The following is a 24,980-nucleotide window of genomic DNA, read 5'->3' on the forward strand; positions in this document are numbered from 1 at the left end:
ATGATCGTATACATGGAAAACCCTAAGAAATCCTCCAGAAAACTACTGAAACTAATAGAAGAGTTTGGAAGAGTCTCAGGATATAAAATAAACATACAAAAATCACTTGGATTCCTCTACATCAACAAAAAGAACACCGAAGAGGAAATAACCAAATCAATACCATTCACAGTAGCCCCCAAGAAGATAAAATACTTAGGAATAAATCTTACCAAGGATGTAAAAGACCTATACAAAGAAAACTATAAAACTCTGCTACAAGAAATTCAAAAGGACACACTTAAATGGAAAAACATACCCTGCTCATGGATAGGAAGACTTAACATAGTAAAAATGTCTATTCTACCAAAAGCCATTTATACATACAACGCACTTCCAATCCAAATACCAATGTCATACTTTAAGGGAATAGAGAAACAAATCACTAATTTCATATGGAAAGGAAAGAACCCCCGGATAAGCAAAACATTACTGAAAAAGAAGAAGAAAGTGGGAGGCCTCACCCTACCTGATTTCAGAACCTATTATATAGCTACAGTAGTCAAAACAGCCTGGTACTGGTACAACAACAGGCACATAGACCAATGGAACAGAATTGAGAATCCAGATATAAATCCATCCATTTATGAGCAGCTGATATTTGACAAAGGACCAGTGTCAGTCAATTGGGGAAATAATAGTCTTTTTAACAAATGGTGCTGGCATACCTGGATATCCATTTGCAAAAGAATGAAACAGGACCCATACCTCACACCATGCACAAAAACTAACTCCAAGTGGATCAAAGACCCAAACATAAAGACTAAAATGATAAAAATCATGGAAGAAAAAATAGGATCTACCCTAGGAGCCCTAATACAGGGCATAAACAGAATACAAAACATTGCCAAAAATGATGAAGAGAAACCAGATAACTGGGAGCTCCTAAAAATCAAACACCTATGCTCATCTAAAGACTTCACCAAAAGAGTAAAAAGACCACCTACAGACTGGGAAAGAATATTCAGCTATGACATCTCAGACCAGCGCCTGATCTCTAAAATCTACATGATTCTGTCAAAACTCAACCACAAAAAGACAAACAACCCAATCAAGAAGTGGGCAAAGGATATGAACACACATTTCACTAAGGAAGATATTCAGGCAGCCAACAGATACATGAGAAAATGCTCACGATCATTAGCCATTAGAGAAATGCAAATTAAAACTACGATGAGATTCCATCTGACACCAACTAGACTGGCATTAATTCAAAAAACACAAAATAATAAATGTTGGAGAGGCTGCGGAGAGACTGGAACTCTCATACACTGCTGGTGGGGTTGTAAAATGGTACAACCACTTTGGAAATCCATCTGGCGTTATCTTAAACAGTTAGAAATAGAACTACCATACAACCCAGAAATCCCACTCCTCGGAATATACCCTAAAAATACAAGACCCTTCACACAAACAGATATATGCACACCCATGTTTATTGCAGCTCTGTTTACAATAGCAAAAAGCTGGAAGCAACCAAGATGTCCATCAACGGACGAATGGGTAAATAAATTGTGGTATATTCACACAATGGAATACTACGCATCGATAAAGAACAGTGACGAATCTCTGAAACACTTCATAACATGGAGGAATCTGGAAGGCATTATGCTGAGCGAAATGAGTCAGTTGCAAAAGGACAAATATTGTATAAGACCACTATTATAAGATATTGAGAAATAGAAAAAACGGAAAAGAACACATACTTTTGTGGTTACAAAGGGGGGAGGGAGGGAGGGAGGGAGGGAGGGAGAGGGCTTTTTATTGATCAATCTGTAGATGGGAACTGCTTTGGGTGAAGGGAAAGACAACACTCAAAACATGGAAGGTCAGCCTAATTGGACAGGATTAAAAGTAAAGAGGTTTCCGAGATAAAATGAAAGCTTCGAAGGATAGCGAAGTAGGGGCTGGGGTCTGGGGAACTTGGTTTGAGAGGACTTCTAAATCAATGGGCAAAACAATTCTATTATGAAAACACTCTGCATCCCACTTTGAATTGTGGCACCTGGGGTCCTAAATGCCAACAAGCAGCCATCTAAAATACATTAATTGGTCTCAACCCACCGGGAGCAAAGGCAAAGGAAGAACACCAAGGTCACACGACAACTAAGAACCCAAGAGACAGAAAGGGCCACTTGAACCAGAGACCTACAATATCCTGAGACCAGAAGAACTAGTTGGTGCCCGGCCATAATCGATGTCTGCCCTGTCAGGGAACACAACAGACAACTCCTGAGGGAGCAGGAGACCAATGGGATGCAGACCCCAAATTCTCATTAAAAGACCACACCTAATGGTATGATTGCGACTAGAGGAATCCCAGAGACAATGCTCCCCAGAACTTCTGATGGCACAGGACAGGAACCATCCCCGAAGACAAATCATCAGGCATGAAAAGGACTGGTCAGTGGCGGGGAGAGAGATACTGATGAAGAGTGAGCTAATTAAATCAGGTGGACACAGGAGAGTGTGTTGGCAACTCTTGACTGGAGGGGGGATGGGAAGATAGAGAGAGAGGGAAGAAGGTAAAATTGGCACGAAACGAGAGACTGTAAGGGCTGACTCAATAGGGGGAGAGCAAGTGGGAGAAGGGAGTAAGATGTATGTAAACCTACATGTGACAGACTGATTGGAATGGTAAATGTTCACTTGAAGCTTAATAAAAATTTAAAAAAAAAAAAAAAAACCTACACACAACACACATCATTAATTTTTGGGTAAACTTTACTGGAGAGGTCAAAAAAGCAATGAAAAATTTAATAAAATCAGTTTGATGTTTTAATTTTTTGGTGTTTTCCAAATTTTATATAAAATTATCAATTTCAATATTGACTTCTGCCAAAATGTGTAAGAAGTTTAGATATATGTATTGAAATGCTTATTTAAAGTATTAGATGACAGAATTTAAGAATAGAAGGCACATTAATGATACTACCACCCCATTTTCTCACAGACTTAGAAAGTTTAGGGGATTCCTGGAGTCAGTGCCATCAGACACCATTAGAGCTAAGACTATAAACCAAGCCTTCTGGGTCCCAGGCCCACATTCTTTCCACTATAGCCTGAAGGCTAAGAATAAATATAAATTTGTGCCACTGAAAACTTTATTTTTAGTTTTATGGGATATAAATACCTTTTCTCTTTTACCTGGTTATTTTAAAATAAATTTATAAGAGGCTTCTGCTTGCCAACCTACCGCCTGCAACCCCACACTCATCACCCAGCCAAGATTCTCTTAAGTGGTCTGCGCATTACCTGGGTTTCAAAATAAAGACCTTCCCACTTGCCAATTCCAGACTGCTTAACTGGTTCTAGATTGCCAGGTCTTCTGGGTCTGGCCTACCTGAGTGGTATGGATTTTCTAACCTGTACTTTCAGCTTTGTGCCAACATTCCCAGTATACTAAATATGATCTGCAGCTGCGCACTGTCCCAGTGCAAACATCAAAAACCACCCTGTTCTTTCCATGGAGGTTGAGGGAAGGCTTTTAACAGTTGGTGGTTTTCCTAGTTTCCTGATGCTTTCCATTGTGACTTTTGCATAAGGAAGTGATAATTGGGACAAGGCGTAAGACATCTTCTCCCTCCACAGTAGCTGTAGAGCCAGAATGGAAACTAACTGATGCCTACCAGAGAGTCAACCAATCACTTAAATGTTTCATCCAAAAATAAAAGCCAAATACGTATTTCTTAGTTTTTTGTATATATTTGCAATATAAATACTAATTTGTTTTCAAAGTACATATTCATTTAACACTTTGAGAAAGTTATCTAGCATGGCACAGCAACGTAATGTAAAGTCACTATAGTAGTGATTAAGGAAAAATAGAACTGCTTTCGGGAAAAGGGATCCTAGAAGGAATACAAATAGGCATGATGATTTGAACTTGCAAGGAGAAGGTGAAGCAAGTTAGTCCACATTGTGCTGCCAATACAGCATGCTAAAGGACTACTATGTGAGACAGTAACCCAGACGGGATCTTGTAGAAACAAAAGCTCGTAACAATGAAGGTACACGTGCTTGCATAGTGCATTAATCTTAAAGAAACTGAACATTTCATTCTTTTAATAACTTAAATGAACAGCACTTAAAACATATCACATGAAGTTAAAGACTTGTGCATATATTTCAGATTTCAACATTCATGTCAAAAATACATAGTATGATTTTACATAGGATTTGTGCTATATTAGAACATTAGAGACAAACATCACTTGAGTATGTTAAGGGAAACATTAAATATTAAATAACTGAGAAATAAAATGTGTAAATGCTAATCTAACTGGGGGTTTTGCTATTGCAACATGTCCAATGAAGTGGCTTTGACAGTACAAAAAGGATTAGGACATGAGTTTTTCCAGTCTACTTAGAATATGTGGATCTCATTCCAGAAATCCTTTAATAAAAACTGGTCCAGGACAACAGGAAATGTTAAATTTGGTATACTCCGTTCTATGCTAATTTTTACTTTCAAACTTGGGTACTGAGCAAATACTTTTAAATTGTCACTCCTTATTAACATCGTGGTGAAAACTGAGGGTTTGTTGGCGATTCAGTGTAAGATTTGAGTTCATATGCAGCACCGCTATCAACTTCCATTGACTTTCTAGAGAACAGGAGCCGTACATCTCTATGGAGGTAGATCTTTCCAGATTTAGAACTCTGGAACCTAAACAAACAAACAGAAAAAGATGCATCATCTTGGGGGAACGAGTCTTTAAAACAAAACAAAACAATAAAAAACCCTGAGTAATTTTGAAAGCAGGAAGAATTAGCTTAACACTAACTCCTCAATATTGTATTTAAGGTCTTATATCGCTAAATCACATGCTTCTATTTAAGTGCCTCTCACTTACTATTCCTTAAGCACTCCATGCACTCCTCCCTTCTTTTGTTCCAATGCCTGAGATGCTTGTTCCTGTAAGTCTGGGTTTCATACATAATGTCACTTTTCATCCCTAAGAAGTATATGTACTTTTCCTCTTCTACCATGTCCAGTTTCAGTTACATCAGCCAACTACACTTCTTAGGTCTTTGCAGCCCTACCATCTTCTAGTCACACAGAATAATCCATTTCACACAATCTGGGCTCCCATGGTTTAGGTTGATTAAAATACATTCCACACATGGAAAATCACTAAAGAAAATGGTCAAGTTTTGAGGGCAATCACAAGATGAGAAAGGACTGCTATTATCAATAGAGGCTAGCTAAATAAAGCCTAGCCATTGTCAAAAATCAAGAGAAAATGTAGTAGTGTAATGAAAATGGCTATCAAAACAATATATGAAACAGTTTCTAGCTCCTGCTAATATCTGTAGCACAAGACAAGAAACTGGAATCTTTAATTACATAAGCTTACCTGGCATTTAATCAAACAAAGGAAACCCTGGTGGTATAGTGGTTAAGCGCTACAGATGCAAACCAAAAGGTTGGCAGTTTGAATCCACCAGGTGGTCCTCAGAAACTCTACAGGGCAGTTCTACCCTGTCCTAAAGGGTCACTATGAGTCAGAATCAACTCCATGGCAATGGGTTTGGTTTTTTGGTTTAGTCAAACAAAACCTGTAGTGCTAATTTCTCTTTGTCTTTCCCCTGGCACAGCAGAAATACTCTGTGAAATGAGCTCCTTCACGTGGCCTTTTGCCTTGGTTCTTTGGAAAAACAGCTTGAGAGATTTTTTTTTCCCTAAGCTTTGAGGAGTTACCTTTGCCATAGTCTTCTGCCCCAGAGCATTTGTTACTTTTGTCCATGTTGATTGATATTTCCTGGGTAAGCTGTAAATAACTTGTGGTTTCATAGTTTTTGTCTGGGCATGGGCTGCAGCCTGCTCTGTGATTGGTATTGCACCTTGTAGGGATTGGTCAATAGACTATGCACATAAGGTGACTATAGCCTACTATGCAAACAAAGTGTCTGTGGCCTACAGAGAGAGGACTGGTCAGTTTGTGGCACTGCTGACAAGGAGCCCTGGTGGTGCAATGGTTAAGAGCTACAGCTGCTAATCAAAAGGTCTGTAGTTCAAATCCACCAGCCGCTCCTTGGAAACCCTATGGGGCAGTTCTACTCTGTCCTATAGGGTTGCTATGAGTCAGAATCAACTCGATGGCAATGGGTTTGGTTTTGGTGTGTATATGTGCAGCCAACCTCACAGGGTTTTTCAGACAGAAGCAGGAAGAGAAGCAGTAAGAAGCTGCAGAAGGAAACAGGAAGAAACAGAAAGACAGGACGCAGAAGAAAGAGGAGAGAAGCAGAAAGAAAGGAGGCAAGGAACCTCCTAAAATAGCTGTAACACGGGTCAAAAACTGTAACACTGAAGACAGTGACAGGCCCAGAAGGGGCCCAGAGGCAGAGCTGGTGGTGGCAGACAGTAGGGCCAAGAGGAGCCTGTCCTAAGGTGGTTGAGAGGAAGTCTGCACAGCCAAGAGGACCTGAGAGAGCTATCCTGTACTGATGAAGGGAAACTTTACCTACATGCTTCCTGATCCTGGGTTGTACCCTGTTACTTCCTTAATAAACCACTTAACTGTGAGTAAGTATTGTCTGTGAGTTCTATGTGGCCATTCCAGTGGATTATCAAACCAAGAAGAGAAGTAGAGATGTGCTGGGAGGGACAGCTGGTGTCAGAATTGGTGAAAAGGTTGGAGGGTGGAGGTATGTCTGACTTCCACCTCACGAAAATTAGCTTTGGGCTGATCCTGATCATTATCCACCCTGAAGTTAGACAGGTTCTGACACTGTTACTTCTCAGCCATTTTCACACTCTCTTTTTGTGAATTTTATTCCTAAACTAGCTTAAAAATGTTGTGGTCAGTTGTATATGTAAAAGGACTCACTCTCCTTCTCTCTAAAGTTTTTCACCATCCCAATCTGAAAAACATAGTAAGTTTGGGAAAGTATACCATTTTCCCCAAGGAGGTTTCTTTACAGCATTTGAAGTATCTAGGGATTATAGTCATTATGTGGGGCAGAATAATAGCTAGAGTAGTTTTTCCTTTGGCAAACGTTGTGTTCTGGCTAAGGTTGTTAAACTTCAAGAATAGTGTCAAATGGAAGTTTAATCAGAGAGAGTTAAATCTTTTCCTAGGTTGAGGTATTCTTATAGTCTACTATTTCATGCTAACATTCTTTTTAAAAGGCACCCTGGGTGCTTAATGATTAAGGGCTCAGCTGCTAACTGAAAGGTAGCAGTTTGAACCCACCAGCGGCTCCAGAGGAGAAAAGACTTGGCAATTTGCTCCCATAAAGATTAAAACAAAATAAAACAAAACCCATTGCCATCAAGTTGACTCCAACTCATAGCAACCCTATAGGATGGAACAGAACTGCCCCATAGTGTTTCCAAGGCTGCAATCTTTATGGAAGCAGACTGCCACATCTTTCTCTCGCAAAGTGGCTAGTGGGTTCGAACTGCCAACCTTTTGGTTAGCAGTCGAGTGCTCCACCACTGTATCATAAAGATTACAGCCTAGGAAAACCTATGCAGCAGTTCTATTCTGTCATATAGGGTTGCTACAAGTCAGAATCGACTGATGGCACACAAACAACAATAACATTCTTTTTAAAAGTCCTCCAGGCCTGGCTACCATTATTGAATATTTTGAACAAAGATTCTACAGAAGAATCCTAATCAAAAGGGGGAAAATTTAGAAAAAAATTTCAAATTCTCATGGAGTCCAGACTTTCTAGAGCCATGGAGGCTGGATGAATCCCTGAAACTATTGCCCTGAGTTAATCTTTAAATCTTAAACCAAATACATCCTCTGAAGTCTTCTTTAGAAACCAAACAATAATTTAGCTTAACTAGCAAAGAATGTCTGCCTTGAGCACTGTGCTCTTCTTTAGGTCTTTCTATGTGGGATCAAATTGACAACAGCAACTCAAAAGTTTAGATAGGAAATTTAGGGTGCAGTGAGCTTATGTTAATGGGGGAGGAAGAGGAATAACTTGGAAAAGAAGTGTGAGAATGGTTGCACAACTCAAAGAATGTAATCAATGTCACTGAACTGTACATGTAGAAATTGCTGAATTGGTATATGTTCGGCTGTGTATTTTCTGTGGTATTTTCAATTGCATCATATGCGTGTGAAAGCTGGACAACGAATAAGGAAGACTGAAGAATTGATGCCTTGAATTGTGGTGTTGGCGAAGAATATCGAATATACCATAGACTGCCAAAAGAATGAACAAATCTGTCTTGGAAGAAGTACAACCAGAATGCTCCTTAGAAGCAAGGATGGTGAGACTGCGTCTTACATACTTTGGACATGTTGTCAGGAGGGATCAGTCCCTGGAGAAGGACACCATGCTTGGCAGAGTACAGGGTCAGCGGAAAAGAGGAAGGCCCTCAACGAGGTGGATAGACACTGTGCCTGCAAAAATGGGCTCAAGCATAATAACGATTGTAAAGATGGCACAGGACCAGGCAGTGTTTCGTTCTGTGGTACATAGGGTTGCTATGACTCAGAACTGACTTGACAGTATCTAACAACAACAACAACTGCTGTGTATATTCTCAACAAAAACAAAAGTCCTCCAGGCCTGTTTTGGTAGATTTCTTATTCCCCTAATCTATGTAACATTTCCTGTGAAGCCCATGTCAGGCAGTGTCAAGGTGGGTTTATACACATTTATGCCAGTTCAACATGTCCTTCAGATGAAGAACACTGGGCAGAAGACTCCAAGATGAGACCACTAATTAAGTAGTGCTTTGGGGGAAACCAATTAACTTAATAGACTTTTTAAAGCATGGGACATAAGCGTATAGCTCCTTATTCACTTGCAGTGCATGAATTACTTAATATGGCTCCTCTAGCCACAGTCTCTGTGACTCAGATACAATGATTGAGTGTGGCTATGCAAATAAGGTCTATGGAACACTAAAGAAGGGATTGATCAGTTTTGCCATCCCATCAGGCTTAAAATGAGCCATCCCAGAGGCAGGGGGAGAGGAATCTCACTACCACCAAGGAAGAAGAGCCAGGAGTGGGGTGTGTCCTATGGACCTAGGATCCCTGCACTGAGAAGCTCCTGGAACCAGAAGACCAAGAGAAAGAGAGCTGTAAACATTGAAGATGGTGAGAAGCAGTGGCAGAGAAATGGTGGCAGTAGAGTCAGGAGATCAGGAGGAGACAACACTGAGGGCTGCGCACGGAGCAAGAGTGCCTTTAGGCAGGAGGCTTGCTGGCAGAGTAGGATGCCTCCAAGTACTTGGTGGAGCTAGGTTTGCCAGCTCATGGAGCTAGAGCTGAGACCCTCTGGCCAAGGCTTACTGGTGGTCTGGGGTTGCCTTGGGGCACTTACCAGCAGAGTTAAAAGAGCTTTGTAACACTTGCCTGAGAAGGTCAGAGGATGAGGGGTCAGAGAGAGGCATGCCTGCAGGCACAGCTCAAAAGAGGATATCCTGATGGAAGAACTGTATCCTGATCATTCTTGAACCTAAACTATAACCTGTTACTTCTCTAATAAACCTCATAATCGTGAGTATGCTCTGTAAGTTCTATGTGGCAACTGCAATGGATTATCGAACCCAGCAGAGAAGTAGTACCATGGGAGGGACTGTTAGTGTCAAAATTGGTAAAGATGGTAGACAGAGGAGGCATGTCTGACCTCCGCTTCATAGTAATCAGCCTTGGGCTGATGCTGATGGTGATTCTTTCTTCCTCTTGTGAAGTTAGAGGAGGTCAGACGGCATCCCCATGCCATTTTTACATCACTCCAGACCACCACTGCAAGGCAGATCTAATAAAAAGATAGTTGGTTGTCACCATCAGTAACAGACTAAAGACTCTGGGCCCTGGATGAAAGGTGTATCCTCCTGATGAGTAGGGCTCCTTACAGTGAGGAGTTACACAAAGATGAATTACTGTCGATGAGATGAGTGAGGACTTACAATGGGTAGCAGAAACCCTAAACCACCTGACTTACTCATCAATTCTGGGAGCTATACTAGAGTCCCTCAAAGGCAAACCAATGGCTTCTCAAAACCTAGTGCTGTAAACTGGCTACTGAAAGGAAAAAAGATATTTCTGACAGACCCACTAGAAAAAAAGCTCTATGGGAACAGAGATTTTTGTCACTGCTGTTTCCTTAGTACCTAGAAATATGCCTGGCACATAAATATTTGCTGAACGAGTAGATGAATGAATGAAATGAATAGAAGTTAAGAACTTTCCTGTCTGATACAGTAGCCACTAGCCACATGCAGCTACTGAACACTGAAATGTAGCTAGTTCAAAGTGAGATGGACTATAAATACAAAATACACACTTGATTTTGAGGATTTAGTACAAAAAGAGAATGTAAAATACCTTAATTTTTTATTAATTATATCTTGAAATAACACTTGGATACATTGGGTTAAATAAAATGTGTTTAATTATTATCGCCTCTTTTTTTAAAAATGTAACTAGGAGCCCTGATGGCGCAATGGTCAAGCACTCAGCTGCTAACCAAAAAAAGTTGGTAGTTCAAACATATCCAGAGGCTCTGCTGGAGAAAAGACCTGGCAGTTTGCTCCTGTGAAGATCATAGTGTAGAAAACCCTATGGGGCAGTTCTACTCTGTCACATTGGGTCCCTATAATTGACTTGATGGCACCTAACGACAACAACATTGGAAAATACAGAACTACATACATGGCTCATATTATATCTCCATTGGACACTTCTGGTTTAGGAAACGGTGTTTTACACTGCCCCAGATACATCAACATTTGTACATAAGCATTAGTTTTGATATAAAAATATTTTACATTTCACAGTTAAATTAAAACTCCTCTAGTTCTTCAAGGCATAATGACTGCAGGAAGGTATGCCATGGGCTTTCTGTATCTTGGCATGTCATTCAGGACTCCTGAGCTAAGCAAAATTCAATCTGCATTGGTCCAAATAGAGTATGGTTTTTAAAAATAAACAAAAAATTTTAGTATTGTTCTTCTAAAGTAACATTTTCTTATTAATTTAACATTACCTCAGGTGAATGAGGTAGCGTAATAACCGTTCTTCTGCATGCTGGATGTTCTCTTTATTAACACTTCTCTTCATTTCTTGTTTAACAGGTACAGAAAAAGTTCTTTGTCGTAGGAATGTCTGATGATTGGCTGGCATATCTCGTAAGTCATATATCACAACAAACATCTTCACCACAGTCTTATTAGGGTTGAATAAGGTCTGAAGAAACAATATAGAAATTACTCTTTAAAAACAGTGATTTGTTGATATGACTCAAAATGATTGTGCCAATATAAAATAGGCTTTTTAAATAATAAGGTTATCCCAGGGGACATATTCAGTTTCAGGGACTAAAGTTAATAAATCTCAGAAGTTTATATAACATATTCAATTTTTTTAAAAAAGATCAATTTAATTATCTCTTTTGCAGTAATATGAAATCCTGGAACACATCAAAATCTTTAGCCACAAAATTTCATGTTAATAATAGACAATATCTTTTGCTTTTTATTCAGGTTTCAGTCTTAAGAAGTAGTTCCACTAACTTAAGACACACACTTAATGAGTTAAAACACTCTAGTTCAATTGTTGCAACCATTTGCTTCATTAAAGAGAATCCACTACAAAGTTCTCAAAATTGAATTTTAATTTCTCTCACATCTTAATGGTGAGTTAATAGAATTTTTTAAATAAATAAATAAAAGAGCAGTAAAACTAGAGTTTTTGGTGTTTTAGTTACACATGTTTATTGTAAAATTAAAGGAAGTCATTTTTTAGAGCACCTATTTGAAAATTTTTCCAAATTTAGAAAATGAAGTTCATTATCATTAGATCCAAAGTGGCTAAACAATACTTCATGTTCTCATATTCAGGTTCATTTCAAAACTTGGAGTAACACTAGATTTTTTTTTATCATCATTAATATATCATAATGAACAAAAATATTTTTCCTTAGCAATGACTGAATTGGATTCAATTGGTACTTGGATATGAATAATTAAAGCAATATTAAAAGTACTAATTTCTAAATAAAACCCCAAACTGCTAATCTGACTTTAACCAAATTACCAACAACACATCAATAGGTAACTTGGTGCCCATGTTTTCAGAAGCTCATCCGTGGCACTGGACATCACTCACTGAATCAAAATGAGAAATATATCAATATTATGATCCAATTTTTGAGGTCTACTGAGTCTTAAGATTAAGGCTAATACATTCAACAACCACAACTAGCAAACTAGGAGTTCAAACAATATTTATACATAATTAAACTATATAAGGAATGAAAGACATACCCAAATTTCAGATTTAAAATTAAGTACTAAAGTTGGCAGTCCTCAAACAAGAAGTGAGTGTGCTGCCTCTGGGTTTATGCCTCATTATTATGACAACTGACAGCTAGCTTTCCAGTGACCCACGCTTTCTCATGAGCTATACAGTCAGGGGCAAGAGAAAGAAGATTATCACTCTTAGAGTTCAAAAAATCCATTTAACATAAAAATCATACTTTAATATGCAGTGATCCTTGCTCAGTAAAATTTACATATCTGTATATCCGGGTGAGTATATCTAATGCATAGTACTATGTTTCAATCCTGTGTGATAAGAAATAAATATAAAGACTCCTTGCAGTACTAAAACAATGGTGATGAGTAAAAGTGGCCTGACAAAGCACTGAACACAACACCAACGTGCATAAGTCTTACTGGATTAGACCAGATACTTAGTGTGAGGAACCAGCCTCAGATAGACTCTTTGCAGTCTGCAGGAGCCAACTCTGTAATAGACTTGAAGGCTTGTAGTATTGTTGTGTCTGACTTAGAGATGAGCTGAATCTCAAACTGGCCTGGACATCAAATTAATCTTCTCAGAATCCTAGACCAGGGATAATACAGGACTACTCCAGGCCAGAAGGGTTCTCCTGGGACAAAACTAGATCATCGCTTAGACCAAAGAATGATGTCTTTCCATCCTGATTATCTGTCACATTATAGTTTGTATGATCACAGCCATTAGGATCAATTTCAGATATTATCACACTAGGGATATCATTTTGTTTCCCAAATTTTCCTGCCAAAGCAATACTAATATTTGGGGTCTCCCTTTAAACAGGTCAATCTCAGTCTGATTTATTATAATGAACAGAAGGCAATGGTAATGTTCGGTTCTAATTATATTGAAAACAGCTCTATTAACTTAAGCAAACTGTCATATACTATTTTTCTAAAGCATTCACCTTGATTAGCTTATTAATGCTTTCCTTTTATGGAGGTCCCCAAATGGTCATTCCTGTGGCAGAGCAGGGAAACTCCGAACAAAGCTGCAGCCCCACTGTTACTTACCAAAGTTGTTGCAGCAGCAGGAGCAGGAGAAAGGGCTAAGTTCTATATGTATGTGAGAGAATGATTATTGCAATTGTAGGCTATAAAACACATACCACTTGTATTGTTCCTGAAGGAGGTACTCGATAACCCCTTTTACCAAGGGACTCTAAAGTAATCACACCCTTAAATAAAAGAAGACAAATTGAGTACAAACTGATGCATACATATATAAAAGACTATAAGACAAGAATAATAAATCATGTAATTACTAAAATTTCAAATCCTATTTGTATGGAAAAACACTCAAATTGAATTAATAAAGGTACTTTCTATGAGTATGAGTTAGTGAGGGTTCCATTAAAAAGAAATAATTTACAGTTCTCTCTGGAAATGTTGCAGTAAATAATACATAACATCAATGGCCATGCTGCTTGAAATTACTATTATGAAGATATAAAAATAAGATGTTCCTTAACCAAAAAGGAAAGAAAGGGAGATTACAGAATTATTCTCAAGTATCATGAGGGTGACAATGAAGAAGCAAAACAATTTACTGGTTTTTGAAAATGTGAAAAGTCACATATGTGGAAGGGTCTAAGTGTTGAAAAAAAATGAAGTCAATTCCTCACTTTTGTTGAGTTGTCATATGTCTGTATTCTTGGCCAGAGACAGAAAAAAACAGAAAGGGAATTTGGAGTCTGTGTTTCCTACTTGATCTCTTAAGTTACAGGAGAAGGGAAATTCAGGGCAAAAGGTAGGAAATGAAGGTTTAATCAACAACATTCAAGGTTTTGACTTGTTCTATATAAAACCTTGCTTCCCTAGAATTCAGCATTTCTTCAGAAATAATCCTATACCATGTTGTGCCTTACCTGGGTTTTAATTAGGATATTGCCTTTTGGCAGGGGAGAGAGGTCATTTACTTTTTAAGGAACCTAAGAATCCAAATTGATTCTACATCAAAATACAATCAATTGAAGCTCTGAGAGCTAAGATCTGAGTCAAAATTAAAGCTAAATTAGGGTTGTTTTGTTTAAAAAAGACTAAAAGGTGGTTACAGGACTCCTCTGGTACTCAGTTACCCAAAGAATGGTCCTCAGACCAGCATCATCACATCACTGTGAACTTGTTAAAATGAAGAATTTCTGGTCTCGCTCCAGACCGACCAAATCAAAATCTATATGTTAACAAGATTCTCCAGAGGATATTATATGTACATTAAATTTTGAGAAGCACTGCTCTACTATATGAAGTAGTTTTTCTGCCAAGGATGCTCACCAATTAGTCTCTAATCTTTGCCGAAGTCCAAATAATGGGGAAAAAAAACAAAAAAAACCAAACCCGTTGCTGTCAAGTCGATTCTGACTCAGATCCTATAAATGAGTATAAATTAAAACGAATGAAATTCAAATAGAATGTGTGAAAGCTTCTCAATAACCAGAATGACCAAATGACTACAGGTGGTCATTGTGATACTTAATTCTTAGTTTTAAGAAATGAATGCCGATTCATTTGTTTTAACTAGGCTAATTTTTTTAATACTTATCTTTCCAGTGGTTAAGGTAGTTAAGTAGGCCAAATAATCACATGCTCTACATTTCATCATTTTACACTGTACATGTCAAAACATGCCAGCCTTATGTAAAAGTAAATATAAAACAGAGCTGCCCCACCAGGCAACATCTCTGCTGGGTTTGAAAGTCAGACCATGGGAGGCAAGTAAAAGGAGCAGAAATCGTAAAAGGGAAGGCCAGATTTCCACATGTGAATCCCTCAAGTCCAAGTTAACAGCACTGGACATCAGACTGTTAAATTAACACATTCATATTGGGAAAAATTCATGAGAATGGGTACTGGAAAGACAGACATGGTCCTTGATAAACCTGAGTTATCATAAGTTCATTTAAAAAATGAAAACAGAAAATCAACAAACTGCATCCCTAATCAAAACAGCAAGGAAGTTTAACCATCTGTCTCTTGGAATCGGCTCTCCACTGGTCTAGTGAGGAACTATGTATGCCACTTTTCTAATATGAGCAGAGTATGGATATTTACTCTACAAGAAAAATGGTATATACTCCTCTTCCTAGTTCCACAAAGAGAAAGTAAAATATACCTAAATAGCTACTTTTATAATCACATTATTATAGACAATACACATTACTATTCTTCCTTGCCACCCCAATCTCACCAAAGATATGTATGAAAACCTGTGAGGCAAAAATTACTACCAAACCTATACATATTTTATTTAATACATATAATGTTAATAGTTATTAGGACATGATAATAGTAACAAAATCAATTCATGAAGAAAATATATAGATTTAGAAAATCTTTATGTTTAAGGCAACATTTTACAACAACTTCTAAGCAATGTAAAAATCAGTAGTTGCACTGGCAAGTTATGGATTTTAGAAAGGGATTGGGAAATTATTTGATATGTCATTATTAAATTTATTAATTGTCTTTATTAGTTATCTTAATTAGTTGGCATATTAATATTTCTACCTAGAAAAATCACTATATTTAACATATGGAAGAAATATATATTTTCTTCTGGCATTTTAGGATAGAATAAGGTTAAGAAACTAAATTTGGTCAAAATCTTACACAGATGCTAAAATTATTGTGGAACAGAGAATATGCAAAGCTAAATGGAAACCCAAAAGAAATATATCTTAATTTGTCACAAATGGCAGGAAATCATTCATAGCCTTGCCACTGGCACACCTGCTTCAGACCTTTTTATCCTGGCTTCACTATTCTTGAAGGATAGATAAACTCAAAGCAATAACCTGATTTACTACCCTTTCCAGTATCTATTCAAAACCATGTATGTGTGCTTTCCAGTACTTTTTGGAGACAGTGACAAATTCATGTCTCTTAACCTATGTTTTTTATATGTTAACAAAGATCTAGGATTAATGCTGTTTTGCTTTTTAAAATCATATTCAGATTATTCCTTGCTCCTGAATTACACTCAAAATACTTGCGCTGATATTCAGCCAGTTCACTCTCTTGTTTCTAAGCCGTTCCAATGACCATCAGGGACTCTGTCCACTAATGACACATTATGGTATGTTAGGCCTTCTTTTCCCCATTGTCTATCACCAAGTGCCAACAGAATTACTGATGAGACTTTTCTATTACTGATGAGATTTATTAATGTCATGGTAAAGCAAAATAGCCACCTTACACCTATATTCTAATATTGCAAGAATCTTAGTATGCTACACATTTATTCTGGTATTGAGTTTGTCTCAGTAGTGCTTCCCAATACTTCAATTATCAGAAATCAGCGTTTATTTTTTTCAAAATGATACTCCCAAGGAAAAAAAGTGCATTTATCTTTCTATGGTGATATATGGACATGTTTATGAAGGGGTGTGTCTCTGATTTTGATAATAACAAATGTACAGCTTCATGATTATGACCTACAAGTGTAAAAATTATTGGGGAAAAAAATCTTTGAATAAATGAATTGACAGTATTATGCTTCTTAAAAAAAATTTTAAATCAAAGTGTCAAATAGTGATTAGGGTTTTGACTAAAAGTTGCACCACTGGAGTAAAGTAAGCCTCACCACCCTTCTTTGAGCTGATTGGGCCAATAAGAAACAGTCCATATTTAGGTTCCTAAAAAAAGTATACCATAACTTCTCTTGTTCTGTTTTGTTTCTCAATCATGGAGAATTCCCTTTGCATAGCTCTTACTCACAACAAAAGATGTTGTCATTAATGTCTCTGACAACCTGAGGGTGGGGAGAGAGGGATACTAGGAGAGGTAACAGGTTGGGTGGTAAGCTACGAAATTCAAGTAGCAAGGCTACAGCTTTATATTTCTATGCCAATAGCCATTTATATTTCACTAAGTAACCAAAACCCATTGCTGTCAAGTTGATTCCAACTCATACCGACCCTATAGAACAGGGTAGAACTGCCTCATAAGGTTTCCAAGGAGCGGCTAGTGGGTTCGAACTACCGACCTTTTGGTTAGCAGCTGAGCTGTTAACCACTGTACCACCAGGGCTCCCACAAAGTAATACCTAACGGGAAAACCCAGGTCTGACTCCATATTTGATGCCATCACTGTAAACCTTTTACAGGCTTACATTGCCAGTCACGTGTCCCTTTTTGTCTTTTTTGGAAAAGGTATTATACTAATCATACATGAAGACTCAGTATCATTTTGCAGTAGACGGCTTATTTTATTCACAATCTACTAGAGTAAACAATGGGAAAGATGAAGTCATAGGACCCTAAGCATCAACACTGGGCTCTCATTTCCCTCAGCTATCTTACTATCCACTAAGACATTAGCATGGAGTTAGAAATACAGGTAGTCCCCAACTTACAACGTATTCAAGTTTGATGAACACTTAGGACCATCCATTTTCTTTGGGGGGGGGGGTGGGATACATCTTATCATTACTAATGTACTACATACAATGTTGCAGTGTGTAATTTGCTGATGTTATCATTCTTATGCCACTCCCCAAAGACAAAGATCAATTTACAAAGATATGGATAATAAAAGGCAATAATAATGAAAAATAAAAAATAAATGAGGTATTCAAATCATGTCAGAACCAATTTATAATGGAGTCGTCAGAGCTGAACCCTGTTGTAAGTCAGGGACTGTCTGTATTCAGTATTCTAAAGGACCCCAGGACTATAACAGAGTGATCCAAAGAAAAACTAAATAGGAGAAAGGGGGTGGAAAATACTCACGGAAACCTTAGGCCACCAAATCCTCACCCAAATTCTACAAATAGAAGGATCACATGGGAAGGCAACTCTTGTAGGACTAGAATATGCAGGAACTCAGCAAGATATAGAATATTAGTTTAATCAATTTTATCTTTGTAATTACACAGAAACAAACTTTTAGCACCATCCTCAAATGCAAAAAAGGGTTACGTGTTGTTAAAGCTACCTCAGAAAGAAGTTGTGAGGCAATATTTTGGTGTATTAGTCTATTCAGTCTTGAAGTTTCTCTTAGGAAATGCTTTATATTTTTAAGCACTGGACCAAAGACATAACTCTCTTTAAACTTAAAGACATTTTTCATTAAGTTAGTTGATTCTGGCAAAAAAAGACAATTTGAAAGATACTTGCCATATAAGGAGAGGGAGCATTATCATCTGAAACACTGTAGAATGACACTTCAACTGGAAGAGTCAAATGTGTAGGGCAGAAAACACCACTTGCCCCTACTTCAGCAGTAAAACCATCAACAGTGCCGAGAGGATCTAAACGATAGTTCAAGACCGATTCCTGGAAGACAAAATAAAATAATTTTTGATCTTCTACCATCCTACAAAGTTTGACCTCATCTCACAATTCTAACTCATGCTAAACACTCCTTGAACTTCAGTTAGGCTTAATTGTTTAATGTACGTTATTTTCCTTTCCATAAGTAAAAAAATATGCTCTGGCACAACAGGGATAATATGAAAAAAAATTTTTTTAATCCATCACAGTGTCTGTTCATTGTTAGCATAAAGAAGCACTTGAAAACTTGTTGACAGGTCATACACAGAAGTTCTATCAAAAGAGAAAAACAATAGGGTCATTGTTTCATGGGATAATCCAGTCAATTGGCCTAATATTGTTTTTAGAGTTGCTGTTCTACCTCCTAGTTCAGCGAGTAGTACCCAGGGTCTTAAATGTTTGCCAGCGGCCATCCAAGATACAACAATTGGTCTCTTTTTGCCTGGAGTAGCAGAAGAAAAAGGAGACTGTCTTAGTTATGCAGTGCTGCTATAAGAAAATACCACAAGTGGGTGATTTTAACAAACAGAAATTTACTCTCTCACAGTCTGGGAGGACAGAAGCCCAAATTTCTCTGTCAGCTCTGGGAGAAGCTCCTAGTCATCAACCTTCCCTGGTGGAGGAGGTTATCAGTGCAAGGACCCCAGATGCAAAGGACTGGCTATTCTCCTGGCTCCTGTTTCTTGGCTGTATGAGTTCTGTTGGTCTCTCTGCTCCCTTCTCTCTTTTATATCTCAAAAGAGGTTGCCTCAACAAATAAGAATGAAAACACATCGTACCAAAATCTTTGGGACACAGCAAAGACAGTGCTCAGAGGCCAATTTATATTAATAGATGAAAATGTCAAAAAATAAGAAGGGACAAAATCAAAACATGAGCTACACGACTCAAACAAATAGAAAGAGAACAGCAAAAGAAGCCCACAGTCACCAGAAGAAAGGAAATAATACTGATCAGACCAGAAATAAATGGAATAGAGAATAGAAAAACAATAGAAAGAATCAACAAAACCAAAAGTTAATCCTTTAAAAGGATCAACAAAATCAACAAACTACTGGCCAAATTGACAAGAGAAAAATACGAAAGGATGTAAATAACTCAAATAAGAAATGAGATGGGGGACATTACAACAGACCAAACTGAAATAAAAAAGTTCATAACAGAGTATTATGAAAAACTATACTCCAACAAATTTGAAAACCTAGAGGAAATGGACAAATTTCCAGAAACACAATATTTACCCAAACTAACACAAAATGATTCTGAAAATCTGAACAGACCCATAACAAGAGAAGAGATTGAAAAGGTAAAAAAAAAAAACCCAACAACAACAAAAAGCCTTAACCCAGATGGCTTCACTGGAGAATTCTACCAAACAGTCAGAGAAGAGTTTACACCAGTACTACTCAAACTATTTCAAAACTTAGAAAAGGAAGGGATATTTCTAAATTCATTCTATGAAGGCAGCATAACCCTGATACCAAAACCAGGCAAAGACACCACAAAAAAAGAAAATTATAGACCAACATCTCTCGGGAATATAGACACAAAAATTCTCAACAAAATTCTAGACAACAGAATTCAGCATCATATCAAAAAAAGTAATAAACCACGACCAAGTAGGATTCATACCAGGTATGCGAGGATGGTTCGACATTAGAAAACCAATTGTCATGGATTGAATTATGTGCCCCTAAAAATGTGTGTATCAATTTGGCTGGACCATGATTTCCAGCATTGTGTGGTTGTCCTCCATTTTCTGATTGTAATTTTATGTTAAAAAGGATTAGGGTGGGATTGTAACACCATCCTTACCCACGTCACATCCCTGATCCAATGTAAAGGGAGTTTCCCTGGGGTGAGGCCTGCACCACCTTTTATCCCTCAAGAGATAACAGGAAAGAGAAGCAAGCAGAAAGTTGGGGACCTCAGACTACTAGAAACAGCACCAGGAGCAGAGCATGTCCTTTGGACCCGGGGTCCCTGTGCCTGAGAAACTCCTCAACCAGGGGAAAATTGAGAACAAGGACCTTCCTCCGGAGCCAACAGAGAGAGAAAGCCTTCCCCTGCAGCTGACGCCCTGAATTTGGACTCGTAACCTACTAGACTGTGAGAGAACAAATTTCTCTTCATTAAAACCATCCATCTGTAGTATTTTTGTTACAATGGCACTAGATGACTAAGACATCAATCAACATAATCCAACACATAAAGAATCACATGATGCCTTCAATCAATGCAGAAAAGGCATTCGACAAAGTCCAACACTCATTCCTGATAAAAACTCTTAATAAAATAGTATAGAAGGGAAATTCCTCAACATAATAAAGGGCATCTATACCAACCAACAGCCAACATCATTCTTAATAGAAAGAGGCTGAAAACATTCTCTTTGAGAACAAGAATGAGACAAGGATGCCCTTTATCACCACTCCTACTTAACAATGTGGTGGGAGTCCTAGCTAGAGAGGCAAGAAAAGAAATAAAGTATATCCAAATTGGTAATGAAGAAGTAAAACTGTCCCTATTTGTGGATGATATGATACTATACATAGAAAGCCCAAAGGACCCCACAAGAAAACTACTAGAAAGATTCAGCAGACAAGCATGATACAAGATAAACATACAAAAATCAGTAGGCTTCCTATACACCAATAAAGAGAATGACAAAAAGGAAATCCAGAAAACAATAACATTTATAATAGCCCCTAAAAAAATAAAACACTTAGGAATAAATCTAACACCAGGGATGTAAAAGACCAATACAAAGAAAACCACAAAACGCTCCTGCAAGAAACCAAAAGAGATCTACATAATGGAAAAACATACCATGCTCATGGATAGGTAGACTCAACATTGTGAAAATGACAGTCCTACCCAAAGCAATCTACAAATACAATGCAATCCCAATCGAAATACCAACAACATTCTTTAAAGAGATGGAAAAACTAATCATTAACTTTACATGGAAAGAGAAGAGGCCCCAAATAAGTAAAACACTATTGAAGAAGAAGAATAAAGTAGGAGGACTTGCACTATCTGACCTCAGAACCTACTATACAGCTACGGTAGTCAAACCATCCTGGTACTGGCACAACAACAGATACATTGACCAATGGAATAGAACTGAGAACCAAGATGTAAATCCATCCACCTACAGTCACCTGATTTTCAACAAGGGCCCAAAGTCCATAAATTGGGAAAACATAGTCTTTTTAACAAATCCTGCTGGCAAAACAGGATGTCCATCTGCAAAAAAATGAAACAGGACCTATACTTCACACCACATACAAAACTAATTCAAAATGGATCAAAGACCTAAATGTAAATTCAAAAACCATAAAGATCGTAGAAGAAAAAATAGGATCAATGCTAGAGGCTGTAATAACAGCATACAAACCATAACTAACAACACACAAACTCCAGAAGATAAGCTAGATAACTGGAATCTTCTAAAAATGAAACACTTATGCTCATCAAAAGACTTCACAGAAACAGTAAAAGAACCTACAGACTGGGAACAAAAAATTGACTACTATAAATCTGACAAAGGTATAATCTCTAAAAATCTACGGGAAAATCCAACACCTTGACAACAAAAAGACAAATAATCCAATTTAAAAATGGGCAAAGGAAATGAACAGACACTTCACCAAAGAAGACATTCAAGTGGCTAACAGACACATGAGGAAATGCTTGAGATCGCTAGCTATTAGAGAGATGCAAATCAAAACCACAATGAGATACCATCTCATTCTGACATTACAGGCACAAAATAATAATAATAACATGTTGGAAAGGCTACAGAGGGACTGGAATTCTTACGCACTGCTTATGGGAATGCAAAATGATACAACCATTTTGGAAAACGATATGGCACTTCCTTAGAAACCTAGAAACAGAAATACCATATGATTCAGCAATCCCGCTCCTAGGAATATGTCCTAGAGAAATAAGAGCCACACATGAATAGACACATGCCACCCATGTTTACTGCAGCATTGTTCACAATAGCAAAACCATGGAAACAACCTAAATGCCCATCAAGAGATGAATGGATGAACTATGGTACGTAGACACAGTGGAGTACTACACAATAATAAAGAACAATGATGAATCTGCAAAGCATCTCACAGCATAGGTGAATCTGGAAGGCATCATGCTGAGTGAAATAAGTCAATCACAAAATGACAGATATTGTATGAGACCACTACTATAAAAATTCATGAAAAGGTTTACACACAAAAAGAAACAATCTTTGATGGTTACAAGGGAGGGGAGGGGTGGGGATGGAAAAACACTAAACAGACAATAGATAAGTGGTAACTTCAGTGAAAGGTAAGACAATACACAATACTTTGGAAGCCAGCACAACTTGTACAAGGCAAGGTCACAGAAGCTCCACAGACACATCCAAATTCCCTGAGGGACCGAATTGCTGGGCTGAGGGCTTTGAGAGCAAGGGAGAATGAAGAAAACCAGACACAAGGGAAAGATTAGTCCGAAGGACTAGTGGACCACAAGTACCACAGCCTCCACCAGACTGAGTGCGGCATGACTAGATGGTGCCCAGCTTCCACCACCAACTGCTCTGACAGGGATCACAATAGAGGGCCCCAGCAGAGCTAGAGAAAAATGTAGAACAAAATTCTAACTCTCTCTCTCTCTCACACACACACACACACACATACACACACACAGACTTACTGGTCTGACAGAGACTGGAAAAACCTCTAAAATATGACCCCTGGGCACCCTTATTCCTAAGGTTCATGCTTCAGCCCAATATTAGGCCCTGTCATGGATTGGGAAACCCTGGTGGCGTAGTGGTTAAGTGCTACAGCTGGTAACCAAAGGGTCGGCAGTTCAAATCCACCAGGCGCTCCTTGGAAACTACGTGGAGCAGTTCTACTCTGTCCCGTAGGGTCGCTATGAGTCGGAATCGACTCAACAGCACTGGGTTTGGTTTTTTGGTTTTGGTCATGGATTGAATTGTGTCTCCCAAAAAATATGTGTCAACTTGGTTAGGCCATGATTCTCAGTATTGTGTGGTTGTCCTCCATTTTGTGATTGATGTGATTTTCTTATGTGTTATAAATCTTACTTCTATGATGTTAATGAGGTGGGATAGGTGGCAGTTATATTAATGAGACGGGACTCAATCTACAAGATTGGACTGTCTTGAGCCAATCTCTTTTAAGATATAAAAGAGAGAAGGGAGCAAAGAGACAAGGGGGCCTCATACCACCAAGAAAGCAGCACTGGGAGCAGAGCACATCCTTTGGAGCCAGGGTTCCTGCACAGAGAAGCTCCTAGTTCAGGGAAAGATTGATGACAAGGACCTTCCTCCAGAGTCAACAGAAAAAACCTTTTTCTGGAGCTGACATGGTGAATTTGAAGTTCTAGCCTACTAGACTGTGACAGAATAAACTTCTGTTACAGCCATCCACTTGTGATATTTCTGTTATAGCAACACTACATACATTTTTTTTTAGATACCTAAGCAAAAACCAAAACCAAACCCACTGCTGTCGAGTCAATTCCGACTTATAGCGACCCTATAGAACACAGTAGAACTACCCCATAGTGTTTCCAAGGAGCGCCTGGTGGATTCGAACTGCTGACCTTTTGGTTAGCAGCCATAGCACTTAACCACTATGCCGCCAGGGTTTCCAGATACCTAAGACGGGCCCATAAAACAAAACAACACTAAATGGGCACACCAGCCTAGGGGTAAGGGCTAAAAGACAGGAGGAGACAGGAAAGCTGGTAATGGGGAACCCAAGACTGAGAAGGGGAGAGTGTTGACATGTTGTGGGTTGGCAACAAATGTCACAGAACAATATGTGTATCAACTGTTTAATGAGTAACTGCTTTGCTCTGTAAACCTTCAGCTAAAAAGTACAATAAAAAAATAAAACAAAAGAGCACAATGCCCACAGTAAACATTTTTTTACTAACTGAGTGAAACCATTGTTTGGTTTAAAGATGACTTCAGGGGATAGTTTCGGCTCAAGGTTTAAAGCTTATCTCATGGCGGCCACTATTATAAGAACTAAAGAAAAGATTTAAACACAGAAGAAAACATTCTACGATGGTTACGAGCAGGGAGGGAGGGAGAGGGGAATTCACTAATTAGATAGTGAAAACCAAAAACTAAACCCAGTGCTGTCGAGCCGATTCCAACTCATGGTGACCCTATAGGGCAGAATAGAACTGCCCCATAAAATTTCCAAGGAGCACCTGGCGGATCCAAACTGCTGACCTTTTCGTTAGCAGCTGTAGCACTTAACCACTACGGCAGGGTTTCCAACTAGATAGTAGACAAGAATTATCTTAGGTGAAGGGAAGGACAACACACAATAGAGGGAAGTCAGCACAACTGGACT

At 38.3% G+C, this 24,980-nt stretch overlaps 1 protein-coding gene across 12 annotated transcripts in view; it reads right to left on the bottom strand.

Annotated features, from left to right (window-relative positions):
• Positions 1-2,761: 2,761 nt before the first annotated feature.
• Positions 2,762-24,980, bottom strand: part of ATOSA (atos homolog A) — a 156,367-nt gene continuing 134,148 nt past the window's right edge. For 5 of the 12 annotated variants that reach the window (XM_064295240.1, XM_064295241.1, XM_064295248.1 and 2 more), the window contains 4 exons: positions 18,436-18,594; positions 13,429-13,497; positions 11,008-11,207; positions 2,765-4,708 (listed from right to left, as the gene is read on the bottom strand). In XM_064295240.1, the coding sequence (XP_064151310.1) occupies positions 4,555-4,708; positions 11,008-11,207; positions 13,429-13,497; positions 18,436-18,594 (582 nt within the window). In that variant the 3' untranslated portion in view covers positions 2,765-4,554. Of the gene's footprint in view, positions 4,709-11,007; positions 11,208-12,286; positions 12,423-13,227; positions 13,498-18,435; positions 18,595-24,980 lie in introns of those variants that run through there. The other 7 variants (XM_064295244.1, XM_064295242.1, XM_064295246.1 and 4 more) reach the window with 7 other exon arrangements.

This window comes from Loxodonta africana, chromosome 12, assembly GCF_030014295.1.
Source record: "Loxodonta africana isolate mLoxAfr1 chromosome 12, mLoxAfr1.hap2, whole genome shotgun sequence".
NCBI lineage: Eukaryota > Metazoa > Chordata > Mammalia > Proboscidea > Elephantidae > Loxodonta > Loxodonta africana.